The 23187-nt window shown below is 43.6% G+C and overlaps 1 protein-coding gene across 1 annotated transcript in view; it reads right to left on the minus strand.

Annotated features, from left to right (window-relative positions):
* Nucleotides 1-280: 280 nt before the first annotated feature.
* Nucleotides 281-23187, minus strand: part of LOC122802652 (mitochondrial pyruvate carrier 2-like) — a 656608-nt gene continuing 633701 nt past the window's right edge. Inside the window, exon 5 of the mRNA XM_044072357.1 lies at nucleotides 281-471. Within this exon, the coding sequence (XP_043928292.1) occupies nucleotides 423-471 (49 nt within the window). The 3' untranslated portion in view covers nucleotides 281-422. The remainder of the gene's footprint in view (nucleotides 472-23187) is intronic.

The following is a 23187-nucleotide window of genomic DNA, read 5'->3' on the forward strand; positions in this document are numbered from 1 at the left end:
GGTTAGCTGATTGAGATGCAGTCAGGAAACCTTTCCTGGTACCACATGTTAAGGTTATAAATCCTATTCATAATTATGTCAATGTTCTGCTCAACTCTTCCTGCATACAAGTTCCATAAACAGCATGTTTGTTTGACCCTTGTTTAACTTTCTGAAATGCAAACATTGTCTTATACTCTCAGTCATCCTGAAAAATGACTGTTACAATGCTTCTGCTTTGTGGAACAGTTAATCAAATAGTTAATTGCTACACATCAAAAAGGAGATGATCACAAATGAAAACCTCTTATTGCCAATTTAATTCGGACAGGCATAGTTATACATTATAAATAAAAACTCTCCATTAAAACATGACTTTGCTCACAAGCAAGACATGATTACTTTAGTAACAAATAGTAGGCTCTGTGGTGTGAAACTTCTGCTCAAACTTGTTGCTCCTGTTTTTCAATTTGCTTTAATTCCTGGTTGTACCTATCAATAAGAAAACAGTTGTCAATACAGTTTTAAGACAAAGTTAAAAAAAATTACTACTTCTACACGAAATTCAGAGCACTGTAATAGTGTTAACTGAAAAAGAATTTCCAAGACAAGGAAGAGGCTCCTCAGCTGCAGCAAATGTCCATAAAATCCCCAAAAAACAGAACTGAAAGAGGCAGCCAAAAAGTACAGTTTTGTACCTACCATAAATGTAGATGTTCGAGGATCCACATTGCTGCAGTCCTAACTATTGGGGTAGTCCGCTGTCCAGTCGGCCCGAATACCAAAGTATATGGCTGACGTCGGTCAGGGCACATTAGACTGACGTCAGTACGTCAGGGTACTAATGCGCATGACCGACGTCATATCCTCAGTCTTTTCTTGCCCCAGATGTCAGAAGACCCTAAAAAGACAAGGCCCAATATACCTGCACCAAAAATATGTACAATATATACAAAATTATCAGCATATAACCTCACCTACACAACCACCCCAAACACAGAGGGGAAGGAGGGAGGGTAAATTGGACTGCAGCAATGTGGATCCTCGAACATCTACATTTATGGTAGGTACAAAACTGTACTATGTTCTTCATTCCACATTGCTGCAGTCCTAACTATTGGGTAGAATCCCAAAGCAGAGGTAAGGGAGGCTGGCAAATCATAAAGAAGTAGGAGCTGACAACATGCCTTGCAAAATAGCTGTGGCAAAACCAGCCCTAGACTTAGAGTAGAGAGGAAGGTGATAATGCTTAGAGAAAGTATGCACTGAACTCCAAGTAGCTGCCTCCAAAATATCCTTAGTTGCCACCCCCCTTAGGAATGCTGTAGAAGTGGCAGTAGCCCTAGTGGAATGAGGCCTAATCCCAGCTGGAATCTCCTTGCCTTGATGGGAATAACAAAAAGTAATGCAAAACCCAATCCACCTAGAAATAGTTTGTTTTGACACAGGCTTGCCCTGCGAACTCAAAGCAAAAGAAACAAACAACTGCTGAGACTGCCTAAAATCCTTAGTCCTGCTTAAATAATAACGCAATTGCCTGTGTACATCTAAAGTGTGCAAAATCTTTTCCCCTTTATTTTGGGGGTCTGCATAAAAAGTAGGCAAATGAATAGTTTGGTTTAAAGCCACACTAGAAACCACTTTAGGCATAAAGGAAGGATTAGTACGTAATGATACCCTATCCTTATGGAAAATCAAAAGGGCTCTACTGCCATAAGGGCCTGCAACTCAGACACCCTTCTAGCAGAAGTAATAGCCAACAGAAAAGCAGTCTTCCATGACAAGTATTTCAATTCAGCAGTAGCCGCAGGCTCAAAAGGTTGTAGAGTAAGTTTTTCCAACACAAAATTGAGATCCCAAGCAGGAGTAGGAGCTCTACGTGGGGGTCTTATATTCTTTGCCCCTCTAAGAAACTGCTTGAACAAAGGATGCGAAAACAATGGTGGGTCACAATCATAGTGAGCTGAAATTGCTGCAGCATGAATCTTAATGGAAGAGAAGGACAAACCTTTGTCCAATAACTCAGTAAGATATTGAAGAGCCACACTCAAATTAGGCTCAGAAATCTCCAAATTCTTTGCTGTACTCCAAAATAAAAATCTCTTCCATTTTTCTCGTACACTTTCCTTGTACTAGGTCTTCTAGCTTCCATAATCACATTTAAAACTTGTTGAGGAAGTTGAGACCTGCTGTGTTTCAACACAGAATATGCCAGGCTGTTAGATGAAGAGAGTGAAGCTTGACATTGAGCAGATGACCGTCCTTCTGAGATAACAGATGTGGAATCAAAGGTAAAGGCCATGGAGGCTTCCTTACCAGACTCCTTAGTAGTGGGTACCAGTGTTGCGAGGCCAATCTGGAGCTATTAAAATCATCCTTGGCTTGTCTTGTCGGACCTTTAAGAGCACCTTTGGAAGAAGAGGCAGAGGTGGAAAGGCATACACATGAAGATTTTTCCAACTGAAAGACAGAGCATCCACTTTCCAAGCTGTGTGATGAAACCCTTTGTGCAAAACTTTGGCAGCTGGTGGTTTAGTGGAGAAGCGAACAGATCTATGTCTGGAGTTCCCCATGACACTGTCAATTTCTGAAATACATGAAGATCCAGTTTCCACTCGTGGGGATCCATGATTTGTCTGCTTAACACATCTGCTAAGGAGTTCTGTGCTCCCGGCAGAAACCTTGCCTGAAGAGTTAGTTGCAAGCTGAGCGCAGTCTCCCATAAAATCATTGCTTGCCTGCATAGAGGATAAGAATGTGTTCCCCTTGTTTGTTGATGTACCACATGACAGTTGTGTTGTCTGTTAGAATCAACACCTGCCCTGGAAGAAGTAACTCCTTGAAAGCCATTAATGCAAACTGGACTGCTAACATCTCCTTCATGTTGATATGTAGATGCTGTAGTCTGGCAGGCCACTTGTCTTGTATCCACTTTCCATTTAGATGAGCTCCCCAAGCAATGTCCGAGGCATCTGTCGTTAAAATCTGACTCGCCTCTGGCCGGGTCACAGAGAGTCCCTTGTTTAGGTGACATTCCTGAGCCCACCACAAAAATTCTTTTTGAAGGCAAGGTATTATTTGAATGACAGTGTCCAAATCCTGGCAGTGCTGTGTCCATACATTTTGAGATACCATTGTAGCTTCCTCATATGCAGTTTGGCATTGGGAAGCACCAGAATACAAGATGCCATGAACCCTAATGCTTGAAGGACTGTCCTTGCAGTCAGCACGGACTGATGAGATAGTTGATGGAAGTAAAGTGATAGACTCTTTTGTTTGTCCGGGGTTAAAAGGCCATCTGGGCTGCTGTATTCAGTCTCACACCCAGAAAGCACATGTCTTGAGAGGGTACTAGACTGGACTTTATTTCGTTCACAGAATACCCTAGGCATCTTAGCACTGCTATAACATGTTCCAGATGCTGTAGAAGGTCTTCCTTTTCTTGAGCCAGAATCAGGCAGTCGTCCAAGTAAGGATAGATTTGAATTCCTTGCAGCCTGAAGTAAGCTATCACTGGAGCCAGAACCTTTGTGAATACTCTGGGCAGTAGATAAGCCAAAGGGCAATGCAGAGAACTGATAATGAGAATTTCCAGCTCGAAAACGCAGATACTTCCTGCAACTTAGTCTTATAGGCACATGAAGGTAAGCTTCCTTGAGATCTAAAGTTACCATCCAGTGATCTTTGCCCAGCAGAGGTAAAAGCTGTTGTAACGTCAACATCTTGAACTTGGGAATGTCCAGATAAGTGTTGAGGATAGATAAATCCAAAATTGGTCTCCACGTGTTCCCCTTCTTTGGTACTAGGAACAGGCGAGAATAAAATCCTAGGCCCCTTTCTGATACAGGGACTGGCTGAATGGCCCCTATTTGGAGTAACTGAGAAATTTGCTTGTGAGCCTCTTTCCTTTGTGGAGGAGGAACGTCTGGCATGCCTTTGAAAGGGGCAATGTATGGAAATAAAACCTGTAACCGTGGTGAATGATATCCAACACCCATCTGTCTTGAGTAATTAAATCCCATTTTTCTTTGAAAAGAGACAGTCTTCCTCCCAAAGGAGCTGCCAGACGAGAATCTACTGGCAGCTGAAAAGGCAGGTCATTGGGTCTGTTTACGAAAGGACTGACCCCTGCCCTCACCAGAAGTCTGAGCAGGTGAACTCCCTGTTCTAGGCCTAAAAGAACCTTGAGCTCTGCCCCTACCACGTCTAGACCTACCCCTAGACTGGGAATCATAAGCAGGATATGTCCATCCCTTAGTAGGCCAATTTCTACTAAACTTCGGTGGCTGCACCTGCAAAAATCTTTAACAGTTTGCATAGACTTAGCTTTGTCCTCCATTTTCTTTAAAACTGCTTCCACAGGCGAACCAAACAACACATCAGACTGTAAAGGAGCATCCAAAATCCTTGTCTTAACATGCTCAGCTAAATTCTGATCCCTCAACCAGGCATGCCTGCGAAGAACAGAACTAGTGGCAGCCACCCTCGAGGAGGCCTGTACAGCATCAAAACCACATTGCAAAGAATGCTTACCCACTTGTTCAGACACATGAACTAAATCCAGCAACTCCTTACACTCAATACCTTCCGCCAAAGCATCCACCTTAGATTTCAATTGTGAAAGGAGATAATTTTGATATTTTAGCATGTGAAACTGACAATTCAACGCCCTCATGGCTAAAGTGGAAGAAGTATACACTTTCTTTCCCCATCTATCCAAAGCCCTTGCCTCTTTATCAGTGGGAACAGGGTTTTTAACAACAGAGGCCTTAACACCTTTAGGTCCCTGAGAAACAGTCTCGGGTCTGCCCTAGGACTCTTAAAAGATACTTATGAGCTTCAGGCACCCTATAGTACCTATCAGGTTTAACAGGAGCAGGAGGCAAGGAATCAGGGTTCAGGGAAGCCTCTGCAAAAACATCTTCTACCACATTCAACACAGGAGGTATAGCTAAGGGCCTATGCTGGGGTAAAACAAGAATTCCCTAAGCCTTTTCCTAGAATCAGAGTAATCTTGGCCTTCCCATTTAAAGTGCTCCCTCATGGAATGCAGAGTCTCTGAAAATGAGAAATCCTCAGGAGGAGAAGCTGTAGGAGTGGAATCATCCACATCAGAATCAGAATAAGGAGGATACTCCTGCAAGTCTTCCGCAGAAGACTCAGAAGCCTCTGAACACTGTTCAAAACTCTCAAACTCAGGTTCCACCCTAGGCCTCTTATCAGGAGGGGGCATAGAACCTCTAATCAAAGTAATTAAATCTTCTGCCATTTTAAGCATATGTTTCTTAGGCACAGAACCTGAAGTGCTAGGAGAAGCCCCCACTGAAGCTAAACTTGGCCTACCTCTCAAAGAAGTTTTGGAAACAGAAGGAGAGGCTCTAACTACCTTGGGAAGAGAGGGAAGAACAGTTACCTGAGAAGCCCCCTCAGCCTGGCCTACCTCCTGAGAAGGCACATCCTGCAACAATAAAGTCTCTGCCTGAGACTCCAAAGAAACTCCTGGCAAAACCTCTGGCTCCACTGAGCCTTCTAAAGAACCGACGTCTGGGACTGCCGGTTCATCAACCCTAGGCTTCGCTGCTTTGTCCTTGCGCTTTTTGGACGAAGCGGGCGTCGGAGCATCCGACGGCATTTTATAATTACAACGCTTCCCAAACACTAACCTGGCACAGTCTAACCGTCTCTTAATAGTGCGTTTGTTAAATCTAGCACAAGAGCGGCATCCAACAACGTCGTGCTCAGGCCCTAAACAAGGAATACACAAGGTATGGTAATCCCTATGAGGTATCTGTTTCCCACAAGAAATACAGTTATTCACTTTTTCTGACATCCGGTTAAATACTGAGGCAAGAAAAAACCAAAATGTTCCCCAACGGGGTACTTAGCCAACTTTGATTCGGTCTGAAACTCCGACTTCAGAAAATTTCAGAATGCCAACCTGCACTCGCAAAACTGCTTCTGCATCGGACCATGCGGCAAAAAAGACTGAGGATATGACGTCGGTCATGCGCATTAGTACCCTGACGTACTGACGTCAGTCTAATGCGCCCTGACCGACGTCAGCCATATACTTTGGTATTCGGGCCGACTGGACAGCGGACTACCCCAATAGTTAGGACTGCAGCAATGTGGAATGAAGAACATCACGACAAGAAGAAGCCGACTATTTATTAAAAATCAAATGAAAAAACAATCAAACAAGGCCAAAGACTTAAAATTCAGTAAGCGCTTTCACATTCAAAGGGAATGCTTTATCAGACTGTTAACTTAATTGGTACCATTTAAAAGCTTTAACATTTCATTGTCAAGCCAATAACTATTCGGCTCATGAATATTGAATGAAAATGAAACAGTTCATCAAAAACCTTATGGATAATTCATTAAAAACATTTTAACTGTAATACTGTTGACATTAAGAAATAAATAAGTGCCATTAAATAAAATAAGATAAATTAAATAAATCAGTACTCCAAAAAGGATATTGTACTAAACTTATTTTTAGACATCACTGTTAAAAGTGTTGAGGTTTCTTAATTCCGGTCAGTTAAAAAGCAAACATGTCTTGTCATTTTTTCTTCCATCTTTTTTCCCTATTTGCCTGCTAACCATCAGCTCTCTTGTGATCATACTTCTGCATCGGTTTCCTTTCATATGAGGGGTGATCAGGGAAGGTTGCCCCCCAGTCAGTCATCACAGATTTCCTACAAGCCCAGACTTCCTGGGTCCTACAGAAGCCTTGGATGCATTTATGCTTCTGTGACTGATTGTCCAGCTGCAGATCATATTCAAAAAACTTAAAGAGCGTCTTTTCTTGGCCTCTTTATGCTACAGCTCTAACAAAGCATCAGCCTTAGAGTGGGCCAAGTTACCTCTCCATGCACCCAAGATGAATGATCCAGTTATGACTGTTCTTTCCTGCCCTTCTCAGCCAATTCTTCCACTACCTGTATCTCTAATCAGCCAGGATCATCTGGGACTCCGTAAGGCATTTTCCTTTTGTATAAAGGAGCCTTGCTTGCTGGTAAGCAATAAGAATGGAATGGCATCCTGGGATCACTGTCAACACACCCTACTAGAAAAAATGCAACTTATCTCTCTAATGTAATTGGAGTAAACCACACACAGCGAATTTTTTTTAATCAAATATTTTTTAATCAAATTAAAATATATTTCAAATATGAAAATACTGCTCACTGCACTCAAAAGAAATTTTCACACAGTATAAAATAAACAAAAGTTATGTACTTACCCTTACATTAGATCTGTTTTGTCCTCTGTACGTCTCAACCTGCGGGTTACCAGATCTGATCAGCTCAAAGGCTGGCACCTTAGACTCTTAGCTCTGAAGCTCTGCCTTCTCCTCAAATCAAGTTTGCCCTGCCGTGTTCCTATAAACACATGGAGAAAAACATATTCTAAGAAGGAGATTGAGGAAAGATCCCCAAGGAATGAAGGGAAGAAAGCAGCTAAGCAAGTAGCCATAAAAAGTGACTTCAAGCTAGTCTGCAGCCACAGCAGGCATCATTTGGGGACACTTCCCTTTCATTTAGGTAGAAATCCTCAGTGAGAAACTCTTTTGGTAGATTCCAAAAACGTCCTCTTGCATTTACTCTTCATGCATGCCTCCCAGGAGGGGGAAGTTAGAAGAGGGGGCATTGAACAGACGATCCTGTAGCCTTGGAACTGGTAGTGGTCTAGTGGCATGGACTGTCTGGGGACTAACTAATGCAAACCCGAATTTCCAGATGGATGACAGGATAGGGATGGATCAGACTTAACAGATGGATAAGACCTAACAGAGATCCCAGTCTATGAAAGAAAGAATCCTGTTTGCTACAAACACTGATGCCAGACAGCTGGACACAGTTCCTCTGGGATCCATACATCCAACAGATGGACTGGTGCCCAATGGCAACCTTGTCAGATCTGACAGAGATCACACCCAAGTTATCGAATGCAGAGGAGTCCACAGGAATGTATTGTACAACAAATCACTGAAGCCTCCACGATCAGCAACAAATATTTTTATTTAGAATAAAACAAGCGCTTTCACGCACCTAACAGTGCGCTTCATCAGGAGTCCACAGGAAGGGACAGCTCTGATATCCTAAGAGTTGTCCAAATCTTAGGGTGTATGCTCTGAAACTTCAGCTCAGAGATGCACTTGGCTCTGAAAGAGCTGGAGTAAAGAATATCAAGGAAGGAACAAGTGTCCGAGGCAGCCAAGCTGATGGCACTAACAAAGTAAAAGGTGAAATGGGAGCTGTGGGCCCCCGCAATTGAATGATGGGCTGGGGAGGAGCATCCAAAGCTGGAGACAAAGGCAGGGGAACCTCAAGACTCAGAGCCATGGAACAGGGAAGATCCCAAGGTCCATTTGTGCCTTTACGAAGGTATACAAGCTACTCTAATTCACAGCCCTTGAAACTACTGGTAGATCTGGCAGACCTAGATGAAGTTGGCAAAGATGGCTTGGAAGGCTTAGAAAAGGAAAGAAAAAGAAGTTATGTACTCAACATAACATTCCATCTGAGTAGTTCTACTTCATTTGTCTTCAAAGCTATGGGATACCGGATCCGAGCCGGCAATTTCACTAGCACCTGCTCCGAGCTCCAAGCTCCTCCCCTTACCCATAATACACCTCCACTACCTTCCAACCTCCAGATCGAGTTTGCTGACCCTTATACTGATAACCCGACCTGAAAAATACTTTATGACCTACAACTGCAGCCTGTTCATATGACAAGGTCAGGGGGAAGGAGGGAGGGACGGTTGAAGACAAATGAAGTAGAACTACTCAGATGGAACATTATGGTGAGTACATAACTTATCTGAAGTAGTTTACTTCATTTGGTCTTCAACCTGTGGAACACAGTCCCCAGCTACAAAACTCCTGGGTGGCCCTCATTGGAGGATATTCCACAGCACCACGGAACCAAAGGATGCTCTCCTTCTAGAAGTCAAATCCAATTTGTAGTGAGAAATAAAGGTATGAGATGAGGACCAAGTAGCTGCAGAACAAATATCATCCAATGAGACTCTAGACTAAAGGGCCACAGCAGTAGTCATGGACCTAGTGGAATGAGCTTTCACCTGACCTGGAGGAACATACCTTTGTCCTTCTAGACCTGAAGGATGCATTAGGAAATCCACCTAGCAATAGTGACCTTGGAGGTAGGTTTACCAAAAAGGGCTTAAAAAAGGACACAAACAGCTGATCGGATTTATGGAAGTTTTTGGTCCTGTGTAAATAAAAGTGTAACTGTCTATGAACATCCAACAAGTGGAGTTTGTATTCCATTTTGTTAGCAAAGTTAGGGAAGAAGACAGGTAAATTAATGGTTTGATTGATATTAACTTGTGATGTCACCTTAGGAAGAAAGGACAGATTGGTCCAAAGGGAAACCCAATCTTTATGGAAAATCATATATGGAACTTTGATGGACGAAGCTTGCAGTTCTGAGACCCTTTTAGCAGAAGTGATCGCCACCAGGAATGCTGTTTTCCAAGGTAAGAATTTTAGATCTGTGGTTGCAGCAGGTTCAAAAGGCAGCACGGCCAAAGCTTGGAGAACCATAGTAAGGTCCCATGGGGGAACAGGATCCTTGACCGGGGGGGGGGGGGGCGTAATAGAAAGGTCCCTTTGATAAAGGCTTTACACAGTCTGGAGGAGGCCAGTGAGGCAAAATTCTCACCCACATGAAAATGAGAAATGGCAGCCCATTGAACTTTGATAGTAGAAGAACTAGCTCCCTGTTGAAAAATATTGGCTAGGAAATCAAGAATGGCAGAAATAGGAGCCATGAAGAGGTCTAAACTCCTTTGAGAAGCCCAAAAGGAAAAATTTCCACTTGCTGCGGTAAACCTTCCTGGTTGAACACTTGTGAGCAGCCATCAGAATAGACTTAACTGAAGAGGATAATCCAGGAGTCCTAGCGATCATGGGAACTGGAGCAGCCAAGCTGTGAGCTTCAAACTGTCCAGGTTCAGATGAGGAACCCCCGATGGGTGTGAAATCAGATCTTGAATGGGATCCAAGATCCAGGGCAGAGCCAGAAGGTGAGACCAAAGGAAGGGAAACCATACTTGGCAAGGCCAAAATGGGGCAATGAGGATCACTTTGCTCCCCAATCGACGAGCTTTCTGTAAAAACCTCGGAATAAGAGGTACTGGAGGGTAAGCATACAGAAGACCAGGAGGCCAAGCATGAACTAGAGCATCTCTGGGGGATTCCCACAGCAGGGGGTTCAGAGCGAAAAACTCACTGCACTTTGTGTTGGAAGGAGATGCGAAGAGATTGCAGTAAGGCTGACCTCACTCCAGGAAGATCTGCTCCGCTACTGCAAGATTCAGAGACCACTCGTAAGGTATCAGAATAGTCCAACTTAACCTGTCCGCTAGAATGTTGGACTGTCCTGGAATGTGCGTCGATATGAGAAAATGACCGGTGGAGATCGCCCATTCCCACACTCTCATGGCCTCGCGACAAAGGGGTTAAGATCTGGTCCCTCCCTGTTTGTTGATGTACCAAACTACTGACATGTCTGATTGAATTGCAATGGTTCCCAGAGGAAGAAAAACATGAAGGGCCTGCAACGCCAAAAGGACCACCCTCATCTCTAGAACATTTATGTGCAAGCTGGTCTCTACAGGGGACCACATGCCTTGGACTGTCCTGCCCAAACAATTCCCCCCCACCTGAGTTGGGAGGCATCTGTGGTCACTGTGGCTTGGACAGAGGCTGAAACAAAGGGTCGTCCCTCCAAAATCTCCAGAGAGCACATCCACCACAGAAAGGACGACCGACAGACTCGACCGAGTTGTATTGGATACGATAATGGAAGTTCCATCACGGACCATTGTACAGCTAGTGTCCACTGTAGAATTCTCATATGTAACCAGGCGCACGGAAGAAGTGTTATGGTTGCTGCCATTGAACCTAAGGCCCTCTACATTGATTCTGCCAATGGAAGATGAGAATGGTAGATCAGAGGGACATGCATCCTCAGGTTTTGTACTCTCTCCGAGGTCAGGAAGATTTTGCATTGTAAGGTGTCTATCCTTGCCCCAATGTAGTCCATCACCTGGACAGGATTTAGAAGTGATTTGGATGCATTGATTGTGATCCCAACTGCAGGGCAAGCTTTAAGAAATAATCCCTGGTTTGAGAAAGTAGATGCCTGATGGGAGCAGTGAGGAGCCAATCGTCCAGGTATGGATAGACCTGAATCCCCTGAAGCCTCAGGTGAGCCGCTACTATTGCCATCACTTTTGTGAACACCCTGGGGGCTGTGGTGAGACCAAAGGGTAGGGCTCGAAATTGGTAATGGACTCCTAGCCAGAAGCGGAGAAACCTTCTTGAGCTTCTGTGCATCTTTATGTGATAGTAGGCATCCCGGAAGTCTAACGAGCACATCCAGTCGCTCTCTTGCAGGTACGGCATGATGGACTCTAGTGTGACCATCCAGAATTTTTCTTTGGCAACTGACAGGTCCAGAATGGGCTTTAAGTCTCCCGTTTTTTTTGGCACCAAAAAGAACCTGGAGTAGACGCCGGATCTGGACTGATTTGGGGGGACGGGTTTGATGGCTCGTTTTTCTAGCAGCTTGGAAATTTGCTTTGCTGCTGCCTCCCTTTGCGTGGGTGATACATCCGGGAGGTGTTTTGGAGGTTTGGGAGGAACCACAAAGGAGATAGATTATCCTTTGGATATGATCTGAAGCACCCAGCGGTCTGATGTTAGGGACTGCCATGTCGCCAGGTGCAATGACAATCGTCCCCGACTGCCTCCAGAGTAGAGCAGTTGGGCAACCCCTCAGGGTTGCTGTCTGGGCCTGTCCAAGAAAGGTTCTCGAGACCCAAAATTCATCAGACTCCTCCTGCCTCTGGACCAGCGTCTATTCTGTCCCCCTCTGCCTCTGGGGGAAGAAGAGCCCTGAATGTCCCGGGAATACTATGACTTCCGGAATCACATCTTTTGCTCTCTCTGATTCCGGGAAAAGGATCTTTGAGGGTTCGAGAAGCGGATTCCAATGGCAGAACGTGTCTTCCCATCCTTCTCACTCTGGGCTAAAGTCTGTTTGGCCATCTTGCCAAAGAGTAGAGCCGTCATAAGGGGCATTGGCAAAGGACGCCTTGAAAGGTTCCGAAAACTGACAGTCTGAGCCAGGTGTTGCACCTCATGGACACGCCGGACCCAGCCGCCCTAGCCGCTCCTTCAGTAGCAAGTGAGTGTCGCATGGACGTGTTGGAGACTGCTTTCAAAGTGGTCATCCTCGCAAAGAAAGAGTCCCTGTCCTTCTGTGACATGGACTTAGGGGGAGACTCAGCTAGTTCCTTGACCAAGTCGCTCTAGAGTCTCGTGACATGGGCCAGGGTAGTTCAGCACCCTAACGGAAAAAGTTTCTGATGCATACACCCGCTTCCCTAAGTGGTTCATCATCCACGACTCTCGGTCAGTAAGATGAACCGAGGAACTCTCATGGGCTAGTTCCTTCTTTGTGGCTGCTGGTCACACCATAGCATCTACGGGGGAGCCCTTGTTCCATGCTGCCCTATCTGATGGACTCAAGATCTCATCAGGACATTTAGGGATTAGTTCCACAGTGTCCGGCTCCTTCCAGGCCCACGAGGTGACCAGGTCCACCAGGGGATCTCTGGGAGTGGACACCCAGGAAGTAAATGGGCCCATGCCGAAAGCCTCCAGCAACACTGACTCATCAAAAGGTTTGGGGGTGGACCAACCTCCCCGATGGCATAAGATTTTCTATGATGTCTCCAAAGGAGACATCCTCGGGAGGTGACCTGGGGGAAACCTTCCCCATCATCCAAACCTGTGTCCTCGGTGAAGGACTCAGGGGAGTCCAAGTGCCTTCTCTTACACATATGTTTGTGAGGCATGTCCCCGGTGGGGCTCTCTGGGGGGAACTTGCAAGCCACTTGTTCCTCAGGGGGAACCGTCTGGGGGTCCTTGAGCACGGGCTGTCACTCTGGTAAAATGATGGGATTCTTAGATAGAGTCAATGGGGTTGGGGTGGAATCCGAGAGGATGGTTAAGGGTCTCGATCCAGCAGAGAGAACCCATTCTACCACGTTGAACACAGAGGAAGAATGAACCTCCTGGGGAACTAATAAGGAAGCCAGTCTCCCCAGATCCGAAGTGAGAATCAGAGCCAGGCCCGAAGTGGACGGAGCTCCGATGGAGGGAACTTGGCCTGACAATGCCGGAGCCAATGAAAAAAGTTCCGCTCCCTTGGATCAGACACCCAAGCTCCGGCTCTGAGAGCCGCTTGGATCTGGACTGGTCAGATCAGACATGCTCCAGGCAGCTGTCGGCATCGAGGAAGCAGGTACCGTTGGCACCAACCCCCTGACTAAGGTCCATCCTCTGATCCGAGTACTCCAAACACGGTGGATGGATCGGAAGAGGAGAAATTGGTGTGAAAAAAGGAAACTAGATCCCCCTCCAGAGGGAGAGGGGGTTGGAAAGACCCCCATCTGGATCAGAGTATGAATAAACCTCCTCATCATTTTATCCATGTCAACTTCAGATAAGCTTCAAGTGGATCTCGACAAGGCCACGGACCCCGACCTGGTGAGTCGAGGAACCAAGGCCCTAGATGATGGTTGTGTCTCCTCCGGCTCTGGGGAAAATCTTGGAGATCAGAGTAGAGGGAAGTCACGGATCCTAGCCTGACTTTTGTCGGGAGTAGAAGGGTCTGGAGACCTCTTACATTTTTCCCTATGCTCGGTCTCCTTCTCTCTGCCCCTTCTGTGCTCCACTTCCACAGGATTAGAAACGGGAGGTTGAGTCCCAGCCTAGGAGGGAGAAGCAAGGGCAAGAGAGGAAGGAGAGGCAGCCACTGTGACCGAAGCCGTGGAAGAGGCAGCCGCCTTGGTAGTGGGTAGAATGCCTTTCAGGGCCAACTTAGCCTGTCTATCTTTAATAGCCCGCAGGTTAAAACCCACGCAAATGGCACAGTCTGTATTCAAATATGCTATGCTCAAGCACATAACACAGACAGTGTGGCCATCGGCAGGTGACAATATATGGCCACACTCAGTGCACCTTTTAAATACTGGCTTGGAATCAACCATGTCACTAAAGTTAAAAACACAGTCAGAGAAGAAACAAACTATTTCCAACTCTAACCCACTCATCACACACAAGGCACACAGACCATTGGGGGGGAGGGAAAGTAACACACTAACTAGTCTGACACTGAAAACTACTAAAAGACAGCTGAAAAGCCCTAAACACAACGCACCAGTGAGGGGAGGAGGAGAGGGAAGCTACATTAACAACTACTCCTAAGAAATATTAGAAAAACTGTTTACTTACCAAAAAACCCAACTCACTAACTCAAAGCTCAGGATCTCGATGCTTTAGTCAAGCCACGGCAAATGAGATCTGTGAGTTGGAAGGTAGTGGAGATGTATTATGGGTAAGGGGAGGAGCTTGGAGCAGATGTTAGTGAAACTGCCGGCTCAGATCCGATATCCCACAGGTTGAATACCAAATGAAGTAAACTACTTCAGATCAGACACTTGCAGCCAAATGGGAAAAGCCTGGATCCAAGTTGGGAATGCTTCTGGTGAACATTCTGGAGTGGGAGTTATGTGCAGGAAGGGAGAATGAAGCCCGTCTGAGGCAGAAGCAACAGAAAAGAAGGGATTTGAGATACTCAAAGCTGACAAGCCTGCAGACACAGAGCCTGGAACCCTAAAATTAGGCAATCGGCACAGAGGGATCACCAATAGTGCATCCATGTTGGAAGTAGAGGAGCAGAAGACCTTTGGCTCTTCAGATCTGACTGACCTTCTATAGAGTTAAGGGAAGGTTTGCATTCCTCTCCCTCATTAATCCTAATTTGTTTGCTTTTTCCTTTTTAATCTTATCTCTAACTTCCTCAAATTTCTTTTCTTCCAGCTTTTTGGTATGACAGGGAGAAGAATGGACAAAAGATGAGGCAGATACAAGTGGCAACAGTCCCTTTAGGACTAACTTAGCCTTTTGAACCACATGGGCTTTGTGCCCAAAGGCAGAGCACGCTTGTCACTCCAAGTCTAAGTTGGATGGACCTAGACAGTACACGCACTTATCTTTGTGCATCTTTGGGGAGGTGGCTTGTGCACACACCACAAATTTTTGAAGCCTGCTTTTCCATCTCTGGGCCAAAAAGGCAAACACACACACACACAAGATAATAATTCATCTATATATATTAACGTCAGGCAGCACAATGCCAGGGCACTTCTATGGGCTACGCTTATAAAGGCTCCAGGACCATTATCCTAGTACACCTATGAACCTATGAATTAGCACTAGAAACAAAAGAAGAAGGCAAGGCTGAATCAAAAAAGTAATTTTTTTTTTTTACTTTAATGAAAGGGCAGGAAAAAGAAGTGGAAGAAAAACCATGTACACAATGAGTATAACCACAAACAGCAAGAAGATTTATCCAAAAAGAAGCCATACAACTAGGTAGAAATCTAGATAATCTCAATTCTGACAAAAAAGATCTAAACAGACAGTAGAAAAGGTAGAAAATAGTCAAAAGGTACTTATTCAAAAAACAGAACTTCAGAGATCACACATATAAAGGCAATAACTTCAAACGAGATATGGGGAGAATCAGTGAGGGCAGTCCACTGTTGGAGAGGAGGTGGAGCTTCAGAGCTGGAAGAGTCTAAGGTACTGGCCTAAGACACAACTGGTTCTGGTAACTCACAGGTTGAGGTGAACAGAAAAGACATAATTGGATCCATACTTTTTTGCATACGAGACCAGTAATCTGAGTTAAATAACAGATTCAGATGATGCAGAACCAGACAGCATGGAAGGACAAAGAGAAGTCATGGAGATGGCTGGGAATCAGAAGGCGTTTTATTTTACATATTTATAAATTTCTTTAGTTGGTTAGCTTTTCAGTAAGCAAGGTATAATCTTCATCCCAACTTGAGGCTGAAACATTATGCTAAATGTGGAAATAAAAACTGCATACCTACTATATATTCCTGAGCATCTTTACTATTCATCACTGATGGCTGAAGACGAAAGACATGTAGCTGCTTAGAAAATGAAATTGAAAACTCGGAATAAAGTAGTGGATAGAGCTGTTAAAGCACCACTCTTGACAGCAGACCTGCATAAGGTGCTCACAAGCCAAAAAGTATCCAGTGCTCCCACATTCAACACATACATTCACAAACACACTCACAAACACAACAGAACTGAGTCAGAAGAGATATGAAGCACAAACATAAATGAAACTAAGTCATACAAAAATTTTATTTCTTTAAGTACCCATGGGCTGGGAGAAGAAAATAAAGGAAGGAAAACAAAAAAAAAAAATTCTCAATTTATGGGCTCTGCAATGAAACAGTCAGTAGCAGTTAGCATTGGCGCCTCACAGCAAGAGGTTCTCCCATTTGATTCTCGGCTGGAGTGCCTTCCGTGTGGAGTCTGCATGTCCTCCCTGCAGTTGAGTGACGTTAAAGACATGCAGGTAGGTGCGTGCGTGAATGGGTGTGCCTTCTTTGAAGGTTGAACGTCAGGCTGGTACCTCAGCACCGTAAAAATCCACTGCCAATCATTAGCGGACCGGAGTTCCACTGTGGCGACCCCTAACCGGGAAAAGATGAAAGGCATTACTTTTTACTATGAAACGGTCAGTAATGGTACTAAAGGGGAGGGTCATAGGACAGCCTGCAATGCTGAGTGTCTTCTTGAAGTACATAAATTACTAATAAGACATAACATTTAAAGCTCACAGCAAAGCAATCTGTTGCTCATGGAAGGACAATCACATCTCATAGCTAAACAACAGCATTAAGATTTAAACTGTGAGCCTACTGCACAGGATGCAAAATTCCTTCGGGTGTTAAAGAAGGTTTTTGAGAAGGTTAACATAGCAGGAGATACCTCTGAGATACTGCTGCTAAATCTGACAGACTATGATTGCCAAAAAATGAAAAATCAAGTACTCAGTGCAACTCCTGATCAATTCAACACTATGAAACCAATGGTGGCTTTTAAAACCTGAACTAGTAGGACCATTCAGGAGCCACATATTTAGGGGAACCCACCACTGCAACACACTGATGAGGGACAATAACATAGGAAGTGCAGTAGCCATTATTGAAGTGCTGCTACTGCTATATGAATTTAGGGACAGAAAAGGCAGACTATGGGAATAATGAGTGCTCAAAGGGGTTAGTATGGAGAGAGAGAAAACATCTGGGGGGATACACAGACTGGGACAACTGGGGTGACTGATTCTATCCATCCACATTTTGCACATGGAACTGGGGTATCACTTTAACAGTGACAATCATCTGGAGCCAAGGTTCACACTGCTGGGTGGCTAGCCTGCCAAGGTTTTTCTTCCATATCACACACTCACACCTATGGCCAATTTAAAGTGTCCAATCCACCTACTGAATGTCTTTGGAATGTGGGAGGAAACCACGCAAATACAGGGAGGACACACTCCACACACAAGGCACTCCAGCTGAGAATCGAACAGAGGAACCTAATGTGAGGCGGCAATGCTATTCGCTCTGTGCCACCCATAATGGGTAAGTGAGCTGGTCCATTAGACCATTTTCGTCATTACCCAAGCTATTACAGAAACAGTGTACAAATATACAATATAAAGAAGAGTACAATTAAAACCACTAGTAAGAAATATGTAACAGCAAACTAGGCATGCATGCAATCATAAGAACACAATTATAACAATGTAATTTTACTCTATGAACACCATTTAAACTGTATATAGCTCCAAATTTCAGAAAGTGATTAGAGAAATATGTCAAGGATCAACTATGCCTACAAGCAGAAGGTACACAAGTGTTAAAAAAATGACTTTAAGAATATGTTTAAACACTGGTCTCTCCAAAATAAAATGAGGCTGGGACAGAAAAATGCCACTATTAGGGGAGAAACTAAAGAAGGTCAGTGAACCAAAACTTGGTCTGTGTATTTGCACAACATAATGCTACATTTGTAAAGATGTACAAAGCTTATGTACATGTAAGTTACTTACTGCATCAGGAATTGCAACGTTACACCCAACCGGTAAATGCATGCCTATATCCCTGATTGTGTTTATACAACATTTGTTCCCCATTTACCTTTTAACCTACGTGAGAGACAATAAAGATGAACATCAATAGTAATTACAAGTTTTCTAAATATTTGTGCTTTCTGGTTAGGGTTAGTAATACCATCTATGTAATAATGTTATTAAACCCTAGACAAAGTGAAAAACATTTACCAAGTACACTATTCTGTCTCAGAATGATTATGCAAAGTATAACTGCCTTGTTTAATAGTTCCATCTTACTATTAACATATCAGGAGCACTTCAGAGGTTTGTCTTAATTAACTTTGAAACCCTTCATAAATTTAGCCGGGGGGGTTCTGTGGTTTCATATGGATTGAAACAGTTATATTGTAAGCCCTTCACATGCATCTTCTCCTGGGGATACTAAAACACCACCATTAGATGGTACAGAATAAATTCAGTCAACCATCTTACGCTATTCAAAACTTCTGGTCTGTCATGCTTTGTGGGATGTAAAACCCAGCAGTCATTTCCCTGTCGAAACACCTTTGGTCATATGTCCTTTTTCAGTCAAAAGTCTGAACAGGCATTTATCCTGGGATATAGTGCAGTCATATAAAGGACTGATATTAAGCAATCACTTCTCTTCAGGTGGTTCTTCAGTGATATCAGGCAATCACTTCTCTTCAGGTGGTTCTTCAGAACTCAGCTAACAGTTTCTAAAACATGTGTGTTGTATTCTTCTTTTACATATTTTTGTCCCTGCAGCTGTTAAGGCTCCATTTTTCCCACCATCTTCAGTCAGTTCAAGGAAGTCATTACAGGGATTTTGCTTACCATAACTCCCTGTATCTCAATGGCTGCCTTCATATGCATGTTTTCCACAACAGCAGTCCACTGGTGCTTGCAGAATATTGTGCATATTCTTAATCCTAGCTGCAGCGTGCACATGTGATGTCTGGAGGATGTACATCCCAGCTCCTTTTGTTCTTTTGGGTAACACCTGTCCTCCCCATGTGTTAACATTACAAAAGAATGAGCCCCCCACCAAGGATGGACAAGCCAGCATCAGCTACTCATTCCCACCCTCCGCAGCTGACTTTTCTAGGACCGAGGTTGCTAGTTTATCACCGGTCACACAGACTGTAGTCTGGGATTTAGCCCTCTGAACCAAACAGATGACACATGTTGAGATCTTTCTAATCAGTTCCATATATCATGTCGATGCACCATGTCTCACTGCAACAGTAAACATTACAGGCTCAATCCTATTTCTCAGTGACCTTTCATTCATACATTGAAAATGCATGCTGTGCACTGTTCTGTACACATCTGATATCACCAAATCCAATCTGCAGCCACATTTCTGTTGAATAACGTTGCTTACCAGTGTACTGCCAGTAGGTGTATGCATGGGACTGTGGCAACCCGAAAGCAAAAATGCTCATCTCTTGTACCAAGAGGTCATCATCACGGCTCATAGGTCTTATGGCCCATTTGAATATTTGAACACATCATTTTAATCGGCCATTCCTGGCTGCATGATGAGGGGGCACAAACATGGTATGATTAATAGCATTTTGCCTCAAATATTTTGATTAATATTCTGAATTCTTCTAATCTGAACAGTGGACCATTTTCACAGTTTGTTCATGCAAACCCTGGCATTATGCAATTTTGGGTCAGTATCTGGTTTTAGCCAAGTCTTTGCTTTTATACCCTTCAATGTTCCTACCCGTGGCAAAACTTCTTTGGCATCTGCCAGTAATCAAATCAGCTTTTCAGCTGTTCCAAGTGTATTACTGTCCTCACTTGCTGTCTGCATGGTCTTACTTCAGTACCAATTAAGTTCAGATTTTCTTTTACACTGTCATACAGTGCTGTTCTTTTTTGTCAAATGCATACATGTTCGGCTTCTGTATTTTGCCTTCTTAAATTACAAGCACAATTATTTTGCCTAATGGAAACACTTCAGTCTTATAGCTCTTCAGTAACACTTCTGACTTCCCAGTGATATCAGTGAAAATAATTTACTATATTCCTGCACAAACATCTTAGACTGGTTTATATATCCAATTCCATCTTTTCACTCCTACCACTTCATAAGAGATTCAAGTGATTTAATTGTCAGCTTAATAAACACCAAACTAGCTCTAAGTACATGAGATTGAGAGACTCTTTCTATATCTGACCCTTCATCACTTCTTACAACCACCACCATTTTGTACAATCTTAAGTCAGGTTTCCCATCCTGCACCCCCACTTGTCATTTGCTTTCTTTTTTGCAATTTTCCATGTACACAATTATCCCAACATAGCCTTCTGATATCTCCTATAATCAATTTAAGTTAACACATTACCCATTAGATATTCTACAACACAAGAAATATACCTGATTTTAAGAGAGCTTAAAGACATTCTACTAAAGCACAAAGAACTGCAACCTGCTGCAATTCAAGTATGCACTTTGCTGCTATTTCCATTGATACTACTGTTTAGTGCTCGGTCAAGTGTCAGATATTCCCTTGAGAGCATCCACTTTTTTCACAGTACATGCTGTAAACAGATTTCTCTCTTAATACATCCTCCAGTTATTCTCTATAATGGCAGTGTTCAACTAGTTTGCATAGCTTTGCCGTATATTTTTAATTAGTTTATTTAGTTTTGTTAACTGGATAAACGGACTGGTACAGGGCCATTTTCAGTCTTGACTCAGGCCAGAATGGCAATGATCAAACAGATACTATAGTACATGCATACGATTTAAGAATTTATATTTAATACATAATGTTTCTTGACTGCGGTGGTGGTGCTGCGGTAGCATTGTCGCCTCGCTGTTAGATGTTGCACGTTCGATCCTCAGTTAGAGCGTCTTCTGTGTGTCGACATGCGTGAATGGGCGTTCCTTCGCTGAAGGTTGTGCGTTAGGCCCGGCAAGCCAGCACGTAAAAATCTACTGCCAATCATTAGCAGACCGGAGTTCTGCTGTGGCGACCCCTAACCGGGAAAAGCCGAAAGAAGACATAATGTTTCTTGTACAGACAAGGGAAACTGACATGCACAAGGGAAGAACTGCCAGCAATAACAGGAGACATAACTCAACATAAGCCCAAAGTACCTTGTATCCAAGAAATAACAAGCTACAAAAAAAAAGTAAACACATGTTTACGTACCACTTAATTGTAGCACATATTTGTACATACATACAAATATATATAATAGAGCTCATCTGCTGGCATCCACAAGTTTAGCACATGGGCAGCAATCTGGTTATCCAGTATCTTGAAAGCAGGTGCACTGGCAAATGTCAAAAAGGCTTTGTAGAAGCTTTATCTGGAAAATGCAACAATTTGCTAATTTCCAAAACCTTGAAGCACAGTATACCAGGGTGTTTAGGCACTTTTAGAGTGCACTCTCTACTGTAGCTACACTACATCTAGTAAGGTTAAGTGCACATTCACTGTTAGCCTGATAACAGTGGAAGGTCTTGACTTCCAGTTATGCTGCAACAAGAGGTCAACACTCCATATACAGAAATGTAAATAGGGAACTGAACAAAAGATTGGGGGGGGGGGGGGTGCATGCTATTACAAGCAGAGAATTATTTCAGAACAGCCAACTGTACCGCACAGGGGTGACAGAGATGAACCTGCAGATTTTAAGTGCTGTTTAAAGCAGGGATGTGGTGTACTAAGAGTTTAGGTCTGCTGAAAGATTAAAAAATGATTCACTAAGGCTTTCCAGGTTTTGAATGTTGAACTAGTTAGATTAATTCAGAGAGCACACCTTTCAACTGTCCAGATTTTTGTAGAATGTTCAGATTTTTGCCTCATATTTTGGTCTGTTCTTCATAAAATTTGTTTTCTGGCAAATCGAGAATTGAAGTCACTCAGTAATGACTCACACTTGCGTTTCAAACTTAGAAAAAGTGTACCAACAAAAAAAACACTTATTCTAGCAACTTTCTAAGTTTATAACGGCAATACTTGAAATATGTCCCTATTTTTGGGCCTTTGTTCCCTCATTTTAGGCTTTGTCTGGATTTCTTCAGCTAAGCTGTTGACAGGTATGGCAGGGAGTGATCTGTCCAGAATACTTCCATGTCTAATTTGATTTTTCTTGGGGAACCTACAGCATTCTGCAGTTATCCAAGCTGCTTCTGCAATCCTCAGTCTGTTTGAATATTTTTCAAATGGTTTCACTGGTAGTATCAGACTGCACTACAGTCAATATGCTGAGGCTAGCGACAGTGGAACTTCAACTTGGAGTGCCTTTACCCATACAATATAGTTCTATTCTCCCTGTATAAAATGACTAGACACTTTAAACTGCATCCACTTTAAGCCTAATGTATTTTCCTTACTGAATGAATAAATACTGAGCTACCTGTGACTGCACCAGAATTGTAATCCACTCCAATTGTATAGTATAACAAAAAGGAACACGAAACTTCCAACAGGATACAAAACAGCTTCCAGTTTATTTAGCGCTTTAGTCTCCGAAAGTTCTGAGACTTCATCAGAATAAACCATAAACACGTCTATGGTTATATAAAGCCGCAGTGGTACAACGGTAGTGCTGTTGCCTCACAGCAAGAGGTTCTCCTGTTCGATTCTCGACTGGAGTGCCTTCTGTGTGGAGTCTGCATGTCCTCCCCACGGTCGACTGGCCTCCGAAAGACATGCGTGAATGGGCATGCCTTCGCTGAAGGTTGGGTGTCGGGCTGGCAACTCGGCACCATAAAAATCTACTGCCAATCATTAGCGGACTGGAGTTCCGCTGTGGTGACCCTTAACCGGGAAAAGTCGAAAAGACAAACAAACATGTCTATGGTTATATAATACTATCAAACAATTAAACACATTTAAAGAAATAAGACTTTTTAAAAAACGTAGGTTCATAGGCAAGTACTAGGCTATCGGCCCCAAGGCCTATATAAGCCTAACCAAAAGAGGTTCCCTGGCTTTCGCCACCCAAGAAAATTATTTTCCCGTGCCCCTGTTGATCAGAGCCACATAAGTGATCCCTGGGGTGAATTTCCTGTTTCTCATCCAACTGTCAAGATTTCTCTTAAAGAGAGCTAATGAGGAGTTTTGCTTGACATGAATGGGTAGTCTGTTCCAGAGCATGGGAAGTC

Source organism: Protopterus annectens, chromosome 5.part0 (genome assembly GCF_019279795.1).
Source record: "Protopterus annectens isolate FY-2018-M chromosome 5.part0, PAN1.0, whole genome shotgun sequence".
NCBI lineage: Eukaryota > Metazoa > Chordata > Ceratodontiformes > Protopteridae > Protopterus > Protopterus annectens.